This window comes from Ischnura elegans, chromosome 10 (assembly GCF_921293095.1).
Source record: "Ischnura elegans chromosome 10, ioIscEleg1.1, whole genome shotgun sequence".
NCBI classification, from domain to species: domain Eukaryota; kingdom Metazoa; phylum Arthropoda; class Insecta; order Odonata; family Coenagrionidae; genus Ischnura; species Ischnura elegans.
In genome coordinates, this window is record NC_060255.1 from 1,454,696 (window position 1) to 1,469,233 (window position 14,538).

The 14,538-nt window shown below is 37.5% G+C and overlaps 1 protein-coding gene across 2 annotated transcripts in view; it reads right to left on the reverse strand.

Moving 5' to 3' along the window:
- Nucleotides 1–835: 835 nt before the first annotated feature.
- The window catches only part of LOC124166511 (A disintegrin and metalloproteinase with thrombospondin motifs 9-like), a 758,369-nt gene continuing 744,666 nt past the window's right edge, over nt 836–14,538 (reverse strand). For both annotated transcript variants that reach the window (XM_046544055.1, XM_046544053.1), the window contains 6 exons: nt 13,110–13,337; nt 12,863–13,013; nt 11,374–11,584; nt 8,682–8,818; nt 7,982–8,178; nt 836–4,813 (listed from right to left, as the gene is read on the reverse strand). In XM_046544055.1, the coding sequence (XP_046400011.1) occupies nt 4,700–4,813; nt 7,982–8,178; nt 8,682–8,818; nt 11,374–11,584; nt 12,863–13,013; nt 13,110–13,337 (1,038 nt within the window). In that variant the 3' untranslated portion in view covers nt 836–4,699. The remainder of the gene's footprint in view (nt 4,814–7,981; nt 8,179–8,681; nt 8,819–11,373; nt 11,585–12,862; nt 13,014–13,109; nt 13,338–14,538) is intronic.

The window sequence follows — 14,538 nt, forward strand, 5'->3', positions numbered from 1 at the left end:
CCCATTCCATCGATCCACTTATCCATTGAAGATGGTAAATAGATCATTATGTGTTGTACTGTCATTCTGTCTCAAGGGTCAAGTTATTACATCAATTAACTCTTTACACTCACTCACAAGGGGAGACCACGAAACTTGCTCCGCCTTTTTCAATGCCGTATTTTTTATGGCCTTCGGAATGGTGAACACATCCCTGAACTAGTAGTGGTTCCGTTGAATGGGCCTTAGTTTGGCTGTAATTAATTAATTTTCATGCGGCACTTTTCACAATCCGCATATACTTCCATAATGTCGCACCACTTAGCAGGCGGGTCAGGTGGGGTAGTGGTTAGCGTTTACCGCTCCCACCCAGGGGACCAGGGTTCGGGGCTCCATGATGGCTGTATATTTTGTTGTCTTCATTGTAATCATACGGCGTCAACTTTTTCATTAATTTTAATTGCGACAAGCATAGACATGAGATGATAAAAAAATAGTTTAGCCCCAAACCCTGGTCCCCTGGGTGGGAGCCGTAAACGCTAACCACTACCCCACCTGACCCGCCTGCTAAGTGGTGCGACATTATGGAAGTATACGCGGATTGTGAAAAGTGCCGCATGAAAATTAATTAATTACAGCCAAACTAAGGCCCATTCAACTGAACCACTACTAGTTCAGGGATGTGTTCACCATTCTGAAGGCCATAAAAAATACGGCATTGAAAAAGGAGGAGCAAGTTTCGTGGTCTCCCCTTGTCAGTAAAAATGTTTTACCAGAAATTCATAATGGAGATCAGGAGAGAAGAGGAACCTTTGGAAAACCTTAGATTTAAAACAATGGAATGTGCCACAGAAAATTAAATATAATAAAAACATTATTTATTGGTATTAATATGTACACAGTACAAATAATATTAGCAACTCCAAAGTATAAGACTCAAGAGGTGTCCATAATAGTGGCAGTGCTATGATTTTCTTTGCTACACATTAGTTTAAATTGAAGACAGAGTTAAGTTTTGTTACTCCATATCTTTTCATTATTACAACATTCACGTGACAGCTAATAATGTGATGTGGCCAGAATAACTTTCTCCATGCATATTGTAATAATTACACTATGTATTTTTTATAGTTAATATAAACTATTATTATGTCAATATGGTAGTCACATACCTATATGAAGAACTTATCAAATTTCGACATTATCATGCATGAAGAAAAACTCCAAAGTACTCATAGAAAATTAACATTGGATGGAATTCTCAATGGAAAACCTGCCTGTGGTTTTTAGTATACACTTATGGGAACCACAGCCATCATAAATTTTAAAAATGTTACAAAAATGGGCCTTAGTTTGGTTTGGTAAGGCCTGACCTCAAATGATCATGCCTTGCTTGTCTTTCAATCTCATTGATAGTCACTCTGGAATCATATAAATGTTAAATAATAAATATTATTAGCTAATACTCTCCAGCTAGACATTCCCTAAAGATTGATCACTTACAAACAACCAACCAGTCACTTACACAGGTATACCAAAAATCATTATTTCCAGGGCAACAGTTTTCAATGGATATTATCCTTGTAAGATGGAATTCTATAATTGCAATTTCTTGGTTCAAAAAATTATCCAACAATATGCATGGAAAAAGTAAATAGGCAAAATTCTATTAATTACAATTTTATAAGCTTTGTACAAGAGTTTTTTCTAAGAGTACCTACAACATAGTTCTCTTAGGACAATGATATAATTTAAACTAAATTTATTTACAATTTAAATATCAGCCTATATTCATCTATCAGTTCGACCCAATCTTTCACAATGGGACAGATAATAGACAGATAAAGACAGATAGACTTTTTGCCAAATCTCCTTTCATAAATAGGAAATCACCACTTGAATTGTAAGTTCATAGTTGCAGACGCATTTTAAATATCAGTTTCCAACAGTAAAAACAGATAGATAGACATTTCAGAGGAGGAGACAAAATTGATACATATAGTCCAAAACAAATTTTCTACACAAAGAGAATCTTTCAAAATCATTTTTCTGCTGAAGCACAGACTAAAGGATATAGTTTGTGCATGCCTCAGATATTTCAAAAACTCTACATGAACATCGTAATACTTATCAATTATAACAAATATGGCAATCTTTAAATTGACCAGATATATTCATTTCAATGGAACAAACAGTAATGTTACTTAACATCATATTTCACAAAGACTTCCTATAATGCATACCTATAATACAGTTCAATGATGCATGAGCAAAGAGTGATTTTCGAAATTTTAATAGTTCTATAAAAATGAGTAAGCAGTAAATAACACATCTACATTTGAATAGGATAATTACTGCCCAAAAAGATGCAAAATAGGTAAGATAAAAAAGATGAAAACGATACATGAAATTTTTGCATAGATGAAAATGAGCTGTTGAACAACGGAGGCAGTGTTAAAAACCAAGTGGGTAGAGAATTTGGGACACTTTGGAAGGAAAAGAAGACTTCTTTGTAAGATTTAAAGATTCTTTAGTGGTTAAATTATGATAAACAAAATTCACATCAATCTCAATTTGGCACTGCTGTCACAATAGGTACTCAGCAATAAATCGGTATCTGATAAGGCCCTCTCTTACACATGTAATTTTATCAATGCAATTTGACTTTGATCTCTAAAATTTTAAACACACAAATTATACTGTGATCCCAGATTTTTGACATTAAGGGCATGGCCTCAGCATTTTTTTTAGCTCAATATCCACAACACATAAAAATATTAATTCCCTGAAAGCATTCATGAGCTTTAGACATTGTTCTTTGCTAGCATTGGCACTCAAATCAACGCTTTAAGTGCCTGCCTATTGTGCCCCATAGAGTGATAAATGCCAGGGCTTCGTTGGCAAATTCGCAGGCACCCACTTAAATATTAGTAAAAAAAAGCCTAATATGCATTTTCTGAAGCTAATTATTTTTTCATGTGCCCTCAATACTTACAGGTATGTTAAACCATGACAGATACTAAAAAATAGTTACGAAAGCTACATGAAGCACAAAAAAGTTAAAGTGTAAAAAAAAACAGCCAATATAGATTGGCCCGCAGGCACTGTTCTAATGGTTAAAAAGCACAGATGATTTCAGGATGAGAGATGGATCAATTTCATATCATAATTGAATCAGACAAAGAACGCAAATATGCAAATGTTTACAATCAATAGTTCGGTTAAACATTGTTTTGAGATAATACTCATCCCACGTGCCTGACTCTGATGAAAATTGTGCATATGTACGCTAGGAAATCTTTTGCTCCTGCATCTTAAACTGGATTTTTACACATGTTTGATCATAGAGGCATAACTCAAGTGGACATTTTTAACTAACTCTGCCTAACATTAGGACTATTTTTAAACACAAATCATCATAAATATGTAAAAACCTTCAAACGCTCAAAACAGTCACTAACACAATCACATCATAAAAAGGAACATACATGAAATAAACTCACCTTTGCACATTTGTTCTTGAACAGAACACCAATTTACAAGTAACAATGGAGTTTCATTATGCTTGAAATTACATTTATGATCACAAAATGTACTCCTATGCTGCAATTGATTTAGTGGCAGTGCATTCATTTTGTGATCAAACCGAGTATTCCAGTGAAATCAGCAATATCAATTAAAATATACAAACATGAATTGATACCACCAATGAAACATAAACAATCTTATAAATTAAGGGCAAGATTAAAAGCCTTTAATGGACAGACAAATCATATGGTCCCACAAGACTCCAGCACTCAATGATTCATCTCTCTCTCTTTCCTCATCTGACATTCACACCTGGCTTGATAATTTTGTTTTACATATCCATTAAAAGCAGGTGCAGGATATTGTCAAGCATTGGGTAACTCTATTCTTGATTGATTTCACTGTAAATGACTAAATATTTTAAAAGTGAGCCTGCACTTTATAATACCGTTCTAAGTCACATTACTTCTAGCAATATTTTTTGATTTGATGAAAGAAAAGAAGAAAAAACTGATTTTAACTACCTACATGCTCATTCAGGGAATTTCAATGTGATGATTTAGAAGTTTTTTTTTTTTTTGCAAGTTGTTTTCTCAAAAATTTAATCCAATTAATCTCATTGCTTATCGTAGGAACTCATCAATTTGTGCTTCTTCATAGGAAAATCACTCGATAGCTTTGAAATATTTACCGTTGAGACTATCTCATTATAACAATAGAAAAATGCCAGGAAGTGAATTTTGCAAACCACTACAGTTATTAAATGCTTTTCCGTAAATGCCCCGAAGATTTCCCTATCACTCCGCAACAATTGATCATCCTGATTCCTCGTAAAGTGAGGAATTTTTCCCAAGTTTAACATGAAGTATTTTGGTCTAAACTCTATCTCCCCATGCACACTGTTCATTTCTGCACACTATAATAAGTTATTACAGAGGTGGAATTCTTTACAGATGATAATGTGAAAACATCCTTCGCACATCAAGCATTCCAACGAGGGGGTCTTGAAAGCTCGAGACCTGCTCGGCTTAACTTCATCACCCTATCTATCTTTCACCCTGCCATCGTTCCAATGGCGTGCGTTGCTCCATCACATTCATGCATGACGACAATGGTTTTAATGTATTTAGTGGCTGAGCAACATCTTCCTGCTGTCCCTGGCTGAAGACACAAGTGTGGCAATTGTTTATTGTCAGCGGAGGCCACCTCCATCTCTCGGCATTATGTCTAGTGCTATCCATGGTGCTCCTGCTGGGTGGCAGGCTCCACAGTAGCCACCACACCTTCCCACCACAGACTGACCATCCTGTGTGAGGAGAATCAAACACTTATTTCCATGTGCTTTTTACAAGTAGGCGTGCAAACCCTCCCCTATTTATTCCTTCCCCTATTTATATCTTCCGCTGTTTGTGAGTTAACTCTGTGACACCTTAAATCTGCTGGCAAATATCTTGGAACATAGTAAATTCCGCATAATCATACTAGGTAAACCTAAACCAGTTTCAGCCCTCACATATCATTCTCAAGATGAAATACCTCATGATAATGGCATATAATAATAGACTATGGAATGACAGATAAATACAACATAGTAATAAAGTGTATAACCTCTTGAGAATGACATGCGACAGTTGAAACAAGGTAAGGTTTACTTAATAAAGTTGTGTGGAACATACAAAGTTACATAATCACCTTTCATGGTTGTTGAATATTTCATCTTTGCTTAGTTAAAAGCAGTGAAAATAACATTAATTGCAATAGCACAAAATTCCCCAGGCCCACAAATCAAACCACAGATCTTTGGTTTTTCAGGCCACAGTGGCGACCACTACAATACCCAGGTTCATTGGGTTCCATAGCAAATTACCAAGGTTCATCGTACTAGTTGCTTCATTTGGGATCCATCAAAGATCGATGCAAGATGTCCGAAATGCAAGGGAATGTGGACTTCCAAGAAGCTACACCAATGGTGTAGTCCAACCCAGAGCTTTAACAGAGAGATAACTTTCCACTTTAATGATAACCACAATTCGTGGTTATCATTAAAGTTATCTACTGACTAAGGTGGGTTTGCATGAAATATTTGGTAAGGATCCCTTCTCTTCATGAATTTCCCTCTTCAATTCAAAATAAGGCCAACTCCTTTTCATTTTATCTAAAAATATTCTTTGCTCCCTCCATCTCCCTCATTTACACAGCATTCTCCCCTTCTCTAAAACTGTTTTCAACCACCCTTCCCTGCTTAAAAACTTTCTCCATCCAAACCTTCTGTCCCCTCTACATTTCTTCTAGAAGCTGCCTCTCCTCACCCACCATGACCAGCTCTCTGTCATTCCTCCTCCTCTCTGTCATTCCTCCTCCTCTCTGTCAACTTCAATTTCTCCATTCTTCTGCACACCCACATCTCAAAAGCCTCCAGCCTTCTCTCGTCCTCCTTCTTTAGCGTCCATGTTTCCAACTCGTAAAGCATTAGACTCCAAATCAGACTCTTCACTAGCCTTTCCTTTAACTTTAACTCGATTATTTCTCAATAGCTCTTTCCTATTTGTGAATGTCTCTTTTGCTAATGCAGTTCTCTTCCTGGTGTCCTCATGAGGTATCTGTTGTTCGCTTATTGATTAAACGTATGATGGTTCTATTATCTATTTAGTGTATTTGTACCTTTAAACCGCACTGAAATCTAAAAACCCTCCAAGATAACTTTCAAATAACCCTTTCAAAAAGCATAAGGTTCACTTTTATCTTCTAAAACCTTCATTTAATTAATTCTTTTTACAAACTTTGTAAGCTGATTATGCTTTAAATATCATGAGCTTAGAATTTTATAACTGCTATAAATAATTTGGTTAAAGTAATCTGAGTTTTTTTATTACACCTTTCATATACACTTCGAGATAGACGCGAGCGTTTTGGGGGCCCTATAACCTCGGAGGCCTTGGAGATAGCCGACCAAACAACCTGACCAGATCGCGCCGATCGGACAACAATAAATAATTATATATTTATGACCGACTGGATATCATCCATTTCCTCAAGGTATATTTGACAGTAGCAAGGATAAAATAAAACCTTTACCACTTCCCCTGCTTATTTCCATTGTTTGAATAAATCTTCTCAGAAATGAATGCGTTAACGCAGATTTAGTCATTAATTTTTTTAAATTAGTCGCTAAAAAAATTCGGTGTTAATTTTTTTCTTGAATCAACTACATCTATTATGTTTATGTTATCAATTGACCTTTCGCAAAATGAAAAAAATATTACAATTTGCTCAGATTAGAATCCCCCCCCCCCATAACAACAGTGCAACAAATGCGCGTAAATTAATCCTACTCACTACGAAGCCACATACGCATTCCGTGTTCACGGTGAGTCCAAATATGAATCTGAAGAGAGGAAATCCTCGCCACGGAGCCCAAATGAAAACAATCCTACAGCCCTACCTGTGCGTGGACGTGAGTTTCCTCAGTGCATTCTATCCGCTAGGGCACTTGGGCCTGTAGTTTGACTCCTGTCTCGCTAGCCCGGTCGCCCCTGCGTCAGTCCTCGTCGGCTATTGCTGGCGTACTGGTGAGAGATGCAGGCTACCTCATGTGCCAACCTTCCAAGTTTTTACCGACCCTACTACATCAGTAAACTAGGGCTCGTGGGTGTCTACATACTTTTGAAAACGATAGTACATATAACTGGTAGCATATCTCACCTGCAATTGGGATATCTAGGTTTGAATTCGATAAGCCAAATGATTTTTACAACAGATTTCACCCTAGTCCTCCTTTTCCTATGACCCAGGGTTTGTTCTTAAAGATTGATTCATTACCAGAGAGGAATGCTTTGACACCAAACCATTAAAGATGTAGTAGAATATTATCCCTTTTAGTGCCAGCCTATTTTGTCTGGTATGCTGAAGAGTACCAAATTTAAGTTCAAACTAGCAAATTCTGGCAAATTTGCTAGTTTGAACTTAAACATTTATAGAAAGCCTAAAATGCATTTTTTGCGGTATATGTCATGTTAAAGCCTACATGAGGCACAAAAAATAAAAGGCTTGGGTTCCAAAAAAAACCCAGCCAATAGATCAGCCCAACAGTGATGCAGCTAGGAATTAAGGGGTTTAGATGCCACTAATACCAGGGTGTGTGGCGTATGGAATACCCATCAGGATAAGTGGTAGGTGAGAGATTAATAAATTGCTGAATTTTAAGATAAATGGATCAAAATGCAGAGTTTTATGGCTTTCTGAGGGATATTTCATCAATCCTTTCACTATTCTATTAGTAATATCAATCCAATTAAGTAAAATGGATTGAACTTAAAAATTTCTCTGAGGCCTGGGGGGGGGGGGTTTGTCCCTCAAAACCCCCCCTCGCTGCGCCACTGCAGCCCAATATACTCTTTGCACATATCCCCCAGGCTGATGGTTGGCACTATATGGGTTAATCACGATGAAGAAAAGTTAAGAGCCATGCACTCACGTCTTTCCTGCTGACATGAACAGCTGCCCCTGATCCACGTCCCTCCCACTCCATACTGCTATGAACCCTGAGTCCGGTACCCTTGAGGTTGATGCTGAAACGACCCTGAGGACAGTCTAGGGAGCTGTAGCAATCGCCCGCTTCCCCATAAGCCACTCTTGTACCATGTATCTGCCTGGCAAAGGTCATATCTTCAGCTGGAAGTTAGGAGATAGCATTGCATGAGACACACACACACACACACGCACATGCCTTATTGTAAAATATTCTCTTTAGATTCAAACAATGGACCAAAAATTCAATGAGATGCTCATTAACTGTTTGCTTCAATTTGAAAAATGAAAGTAATAATAATTGTTGAAAAAAAACACTTTTTTGCCATTTTCAAATGTTTTTTTTCGATGAAAACCTTGGATTTTTTCAATGATTCTTGCATTTTTAAGAGTGAAATCCTTCTACTTAAACCATGTGAAAACCAGAAGTCAGTTGATAACTCTGTTTTTACGAAATCAGCTGTTGGAAAAACCTCTGCCATGACCATATTTACCCCAACTTTCAATTGTTCAAATGGTGGATTTAAGGCATTATGCCCTTAATCAAGCACCACAGAACATTGATGGGGGGATACACCAATGAAATGGTGTTTCACTAAGAAAACATATTCTACATCAACCACAATAATAGATGCAGCAATACTTACTGTCAATTCTCATTGATGTGACATTGATTCTGACACGAGAGAAGACTGTCAGACCACCTTTGCCATTGGAATCAATGGTGCACTCACAATCGTCCCTTCTTAAACCCCCATCTGGGCATGAATTTGGCTTCAATAACCTGAGCACAAGGAAGAGATGATATGAGTAAAATTTACACAATTTCCTGGCAACCTAAAATTAATCTTAATTATTATATAAAATCTTAATTATTAATGATGTATCACAAACAGTTACAAATCTCTGGAATATACAACATTATAATCCACCAATAAAATCTAAAATCAAAGAGAAATCTATGAATTCCTTGCCATGGTTAGCAAAACACAAGTTTAAAGATACAGCAGTGAAATAAATGAGAAATGGCACAATAAGGACTATAACTTTTATGAGCTAGGCATTCATCTAATGAGTAATGAAGATTGTGCGCATTATGGAAAAATAGAATAAAAAAGAAAAATACAGTGGCTGGAGATGCAGCAGATGTACAAAAATCCAATGCTTAAAAATCCAATCAAGGAAAACAGTAAAAGCATTTTGATACGCTTCTTTGGCTTAACACGTTGCGTACGGATGGCGAGAATTATTGCCATTTTATTCCCGAACGTTCGGGATGGATGACGAAGATTCTCGTCATTTAGGCGTGTCGACCTAAACAATTTTAAAGCATACAATATGTATTCGTTAGTACGTTTTAAGTTGTTGTTCATTATTCATAATGAATTGATGCATCATAACGTTTGATTGGATAAAGTTATACACCCATGTCTCGTATAGCGCAAGGGATGCGTTCCTTGGGGTCTTTGCGCTATACGAATTTGCGTTGTACGAGAGCGTTTTAACATTGGGAAGATAGGGATGCGTTCCTGGTAGCATAGGTCTTGGGTATTGAATTTCCTCTAAAACATATATATTCCCATAAATAGCCTTAGAAAACATTGTATATATAAATTTTTACAGTTTAAAACATTTTTAAAGATAGTATGCACGCATTTGAAGACTTTTATTCACATTTTAAAAAATTCTTGCGTGCTTTTTAAATTCCCTCCAGTCGTGCGGGTGGGCTAACATCTCCTATCTCAGGGGTTCGTAATGCATTGCCGGCAGTTGACGATTTTTCAAACCAGTCTAAAAACAACTATTGTGTCACCCAGGCCCTTTTGTCGCTCATCGAAGTGACAGGCAAATGCTACTTTGAATGCCATTTCATAGCTAGCGGAGTTTATGAATGATAAATCATTTTAATTTGAAGTCCTCCGAGTCATTAGCAGCTACGTGAAACAGTCTTTAAATGCCTTTGAAACCTGACCCAGGTTTTCCTTCCCTGAAAATGAATGAACGAGAATGCATTCTTTTCCAAAAGAATATCGTCTCGTCAGCACTAAAAACTAGTTGAGGGGGAAAGGAGCCACTTTCAATCATAGCTTGGAGTTCATCAGAAAATGTTGTGGTGACTGCGCTATCAACACTTGCAGATTCACCTGATATTGCTGCACTGAAAATACCTGCTTGCCGTTTAAATTCTGGAACCAACCGGAGCTTTCACTTAATGTCTCGGAACGATTACTACTCTCGTCTTTTTGTACTGAATCACTATGAACTGTATCACTGTATGTGTAGACCGCTTGGTTGAAGTTGGTGCGGCTGAGGTCACTGATGTTTTAACTTCGTCTTTATTCAGAATAAGGCATCGTGCGTTTAAACTTATGCACAATATCGCTTTGACGTTCTCCATTTTCAAAGCAATTGACCTATATCAATTTCTCTTCTAGGTTTATGTTTTTTCTTGATAAATTCTTGATTTTTCTACCCGCATTCCTATTTTTTGCCATTTTCTCTTGGTTTTTACTCTGCATGGCTCTATCGAAATCACCTTCTACTGCTGAACTGTATTCTTGAGACGCAGAGGGCCTACGACTGCGGGGAGGGAACGAAGCTATTGTGTTTGAGACTCTATAGGGGACCCTCTTATATGTTGATGCTATTCATGCGCAACTCGGCCACCGCTCCATTTCTCCCCCGTGAATACCGATGACGTGAGTATCGATGACGATTGCGTAGACCCTCTACCTGGAAGTCAATCGCCTGATAACCTATGACGGCAAAAATTACGTCTCAACCAGTATTGCTTAATAAAACTCATTTCCACTACCCCCACGCTCAATTAATGATCTAAATTAACTCATTCTGTTAAGGAGACGAGATAAATTACTTCGGTAGGCCGGCTATCTGGACCCAATGACGAGTAATACTTTTGGCCATTGCACAGCAATGGAGTTCGATTAATATACAAACAAAAAAGAAGATTTGAGGCAAGCAATTATATTAATATGCGTAAAATGATAGAAATTTCGTGTGTACTTAGCGCAAGTTCACGTTTTATCACGAGAGTGTTTAAGATTTTTGATTAGGCTACACTGCGTTGCAATGTTTCCCCGAGGAATGAATTTGCGCTATATCGAAATTGCGCTAATCGAAATTGCGCTATACGAGACATGGGTGTATTCTAAGCATTAGCTTTTTAACCATGTTTAAACCAAAGGTATTACGCCCTAATAGGCACATATTTCCCAGAATCGGCATTCCTAGGAATTTAAATACCCCGGTACGCAATGTGTTAATTTCATATAGAATGAGGCAATTGAAACACACTAGCCATATTTAAACACAGCATACCTTCGCTCATAAAACTCTGAGAAATTCTCTCTTTCCCCAGTTGGCAGGGTGAGGTATTCCTTAGGCGTTTGAGATGATGTCATCCCATGGCAGAATATTGATACGCTGATCCCTCCAACCATCAGTCGATATTCACCATCCCTCAACTCAGTCTGCATTCCGTGATCTTTCCACTTTGACTCTCTCAGCATTTCACATGAGGTGTACTCACCTGTAAAAGAGATAAGTAAAATTTAACTGCAGCAGCTTCCCTCAAAAGTTCTCTAACTTCAGTAAAACTTGCTTATAACGTTCACGCATGTAACGAAATCCTGCCTATAATGAGGTGAGTTCCCTTGGATGTCAAGATCACCAATGTTAATTTCTCTGCATATAATGAATGCGGATGATATGAAATCCCCGCAATTATGAACTATTCTTTGGTCCCAGGGGAATTATTACCTCTTTTACAAAGAACTTTGGGCCATCTTCACTACTTAACCATTCCTTACCTTATCATCAATTGTTCTTACCTTTGGCCATCATCACATATTTCAACTGTTGATCTTAAAATCCTTCCCACTTTGTTTGTTCTTCCCCTTTCGTTTGAAGGAATGGGTGGTTGATTATATTAGCATTATTAATAGAGAGTAATAATTACATTAGCATTAACAGTTGCAGTATTTTTTTCTTTATTTGATGGTTACCAGGTTGGTTCTGACCACACTGTACCTATTAATGTATCCTTCCCCACTGCACAGTGCAAGGGTTAAATGAGATTAGATTTTTCAGGTAGAAAAAATGATTCCGTTTCTCAGTAGCACAACTTCTTTAAGAAAATTGAACTACTTAATTGCAAACACACTCAGTTGGGAAGCGACTAAGTAAAATTATCCGAGTCACCAGGAATGATTACACTTCACTCACTTCTTTCTCATAATCATTACATTTTCAAATGTATAACTATTAGTTGAAATCTACTCATTGCTTTCTGAATGTATTTGTTATTTTTTTTCGGCACATACCCTATCAGGGAATATGGTTCAAGCATATTGAAGCCCATGTTCAAGCCCAGACTATTTGAAATGAGTGTATCCCAATATACTAAACATTATTAAGTATGGATGATAGTGAAGCAGTCACAGTCCAAATGGCAAGAGGAAATGAGAAACTGGAAATGTAATCATTGGGGCCGTTCAAATATTACGATAGTCGATTAATACCATTATGACACCAGTCATCCCACGCACTATGTAAGAAAATGTAATATTAATTTTCAACCTCCTCTAAATAAATCAGTCAAATTTCAGAAGTTCAATTAGCTTCCCTAGTTAAAAACTTTTAAATGAAATACATTTACTTTACTTTACTTTCACTACAAAAACTTTTACTTTTCAGCCAACACTCAAGCCACGACAACATCCTCCTCCAATACACTCATTCATTGGAATTAATACACTGATTGGGCATGGCTAAGATTGGGCATGGGCATGGCTATTTGGATTCGTACATGGATGGCGATTGCACTTCTGACGAGCAGGTGGTCGCAATGCTTTCGGGCAGAGCTGCTTTGAAGCTGGCTCCATTTGACCATCTCGCTTTATCCGGACACAACTGAGTAATCTCCTCTGCTTTCCCTTCCGACCACATGGTTCGGAGCACTAGAAAATAAATTAATTATACTAGCACCATGGTTTAAAAGCTCAAATCCAAACCATCAATGTATTGTGCAATGTACTCAAAGAAGCTTCACTTACAGCTTTCCATTTTCCAGTTTTCCATCTATATTCGACAATAGGGCACTCTGTAATCTGACATCGCTGCACCTCTGCAGGCTTATGATGAGCAGAGCAATAGTGCTGTTGTGGAGGCCCAGGGTTTCTCAGGAAACTGTCATAGTGATCTGAATCTGCTGGAACTGTTCTGCTCACCTTGTGACAAGTCACCCTCCTCCGCTGATCACCAATTCCACAGGTAGTGGAACACTAAGGAAATTAAATAAAGAATGCAATTATACCTATATCATGGAAACATAGTAATAAATGTATATTGAGTTGAATTACGACAGTCTAGATGAAGAATAAGTATAAAAATATCTAATTTATAAATCAATGCTGCTTTTAAAATTACGAGTTCCAATCTAATTAAAAAAAAAAGGGTTACGGAACAACTTCCAGAAAATATAATTGAATACTTTAAGATAACTAGTCAAGGACTATGAAGTAGTTTCTATTTAATTTCTATTCAGAGAAAAGCACATATTTGGTGAGGCTTAGGCATTGCATGATGAAATAAACTAAATCTACTGATTTATATGTACATCTTAATATTATCTCTAGGTTTTCACCACCTTCAATTCTTTGGCAACTGAAGATGATTTCAACAATACTCTGACCAACATCCTCAGGGTTGAGGAGGTTGAACAGAGGAGGTTGCTGGGTTGAAATCCTGTCTGTCTGAGTGGACACTTTTTTTTGCACCTTAGCTTCTTTCTCAAAGAATTCTCTTGAGCCCAAAACTATGAGGAAGATATCTAATCCAATCTTTTAGGCATCTTAGCAAGTTCAATTTAGAACATGGTTGCCCATGGAGTTGTTGGTTAGGCTTCTGATTCTGGTCTCAGGTTTCAATCGCAGGTCAAACACCCCAATAGAAAATCCTCAAAATTTAAGGTGGCCTAAAGAAAGGAAACACCCCTTTCAGAATGTCTGACACTGATACGTCTGTGACATAGTTTGGGTAGAGCTCAACCCTCACCTATTGAACTAATCATCGGGTTGAATCAGTGGCGTAGCCACAAGAAGGGGGGGTTACTGGGTTACAAACCCTGTTGAGCCTTTAAGAGAGGCGTCAAAAATGAGTAAGATGGCCTTGATGAATAAAAAATACTTTATTTTAATAAATGCTTGCACAAAATTACTGTTTTTGAGTCCTAAGAATCACACTTTCAATATCAAAAATTCCAAAATTCCCCAGACCCCCTTTGTCATGTGTTTCCCACGCACCCCTGAAGAGCCCCGAAATCTCCGGTAAACCCCCTATTTCAAAATCCTGGCTACACTACCGAGTTGAATCACTCACTGAGTGAGAAACACTTGCCCCTGGCTTAGTCTGAGGAGAGCTCTACCCAACCATACCAATCCTACCCAAGGGTTGAAATACTAGGTGAGACTGTTCAAGTTAAAA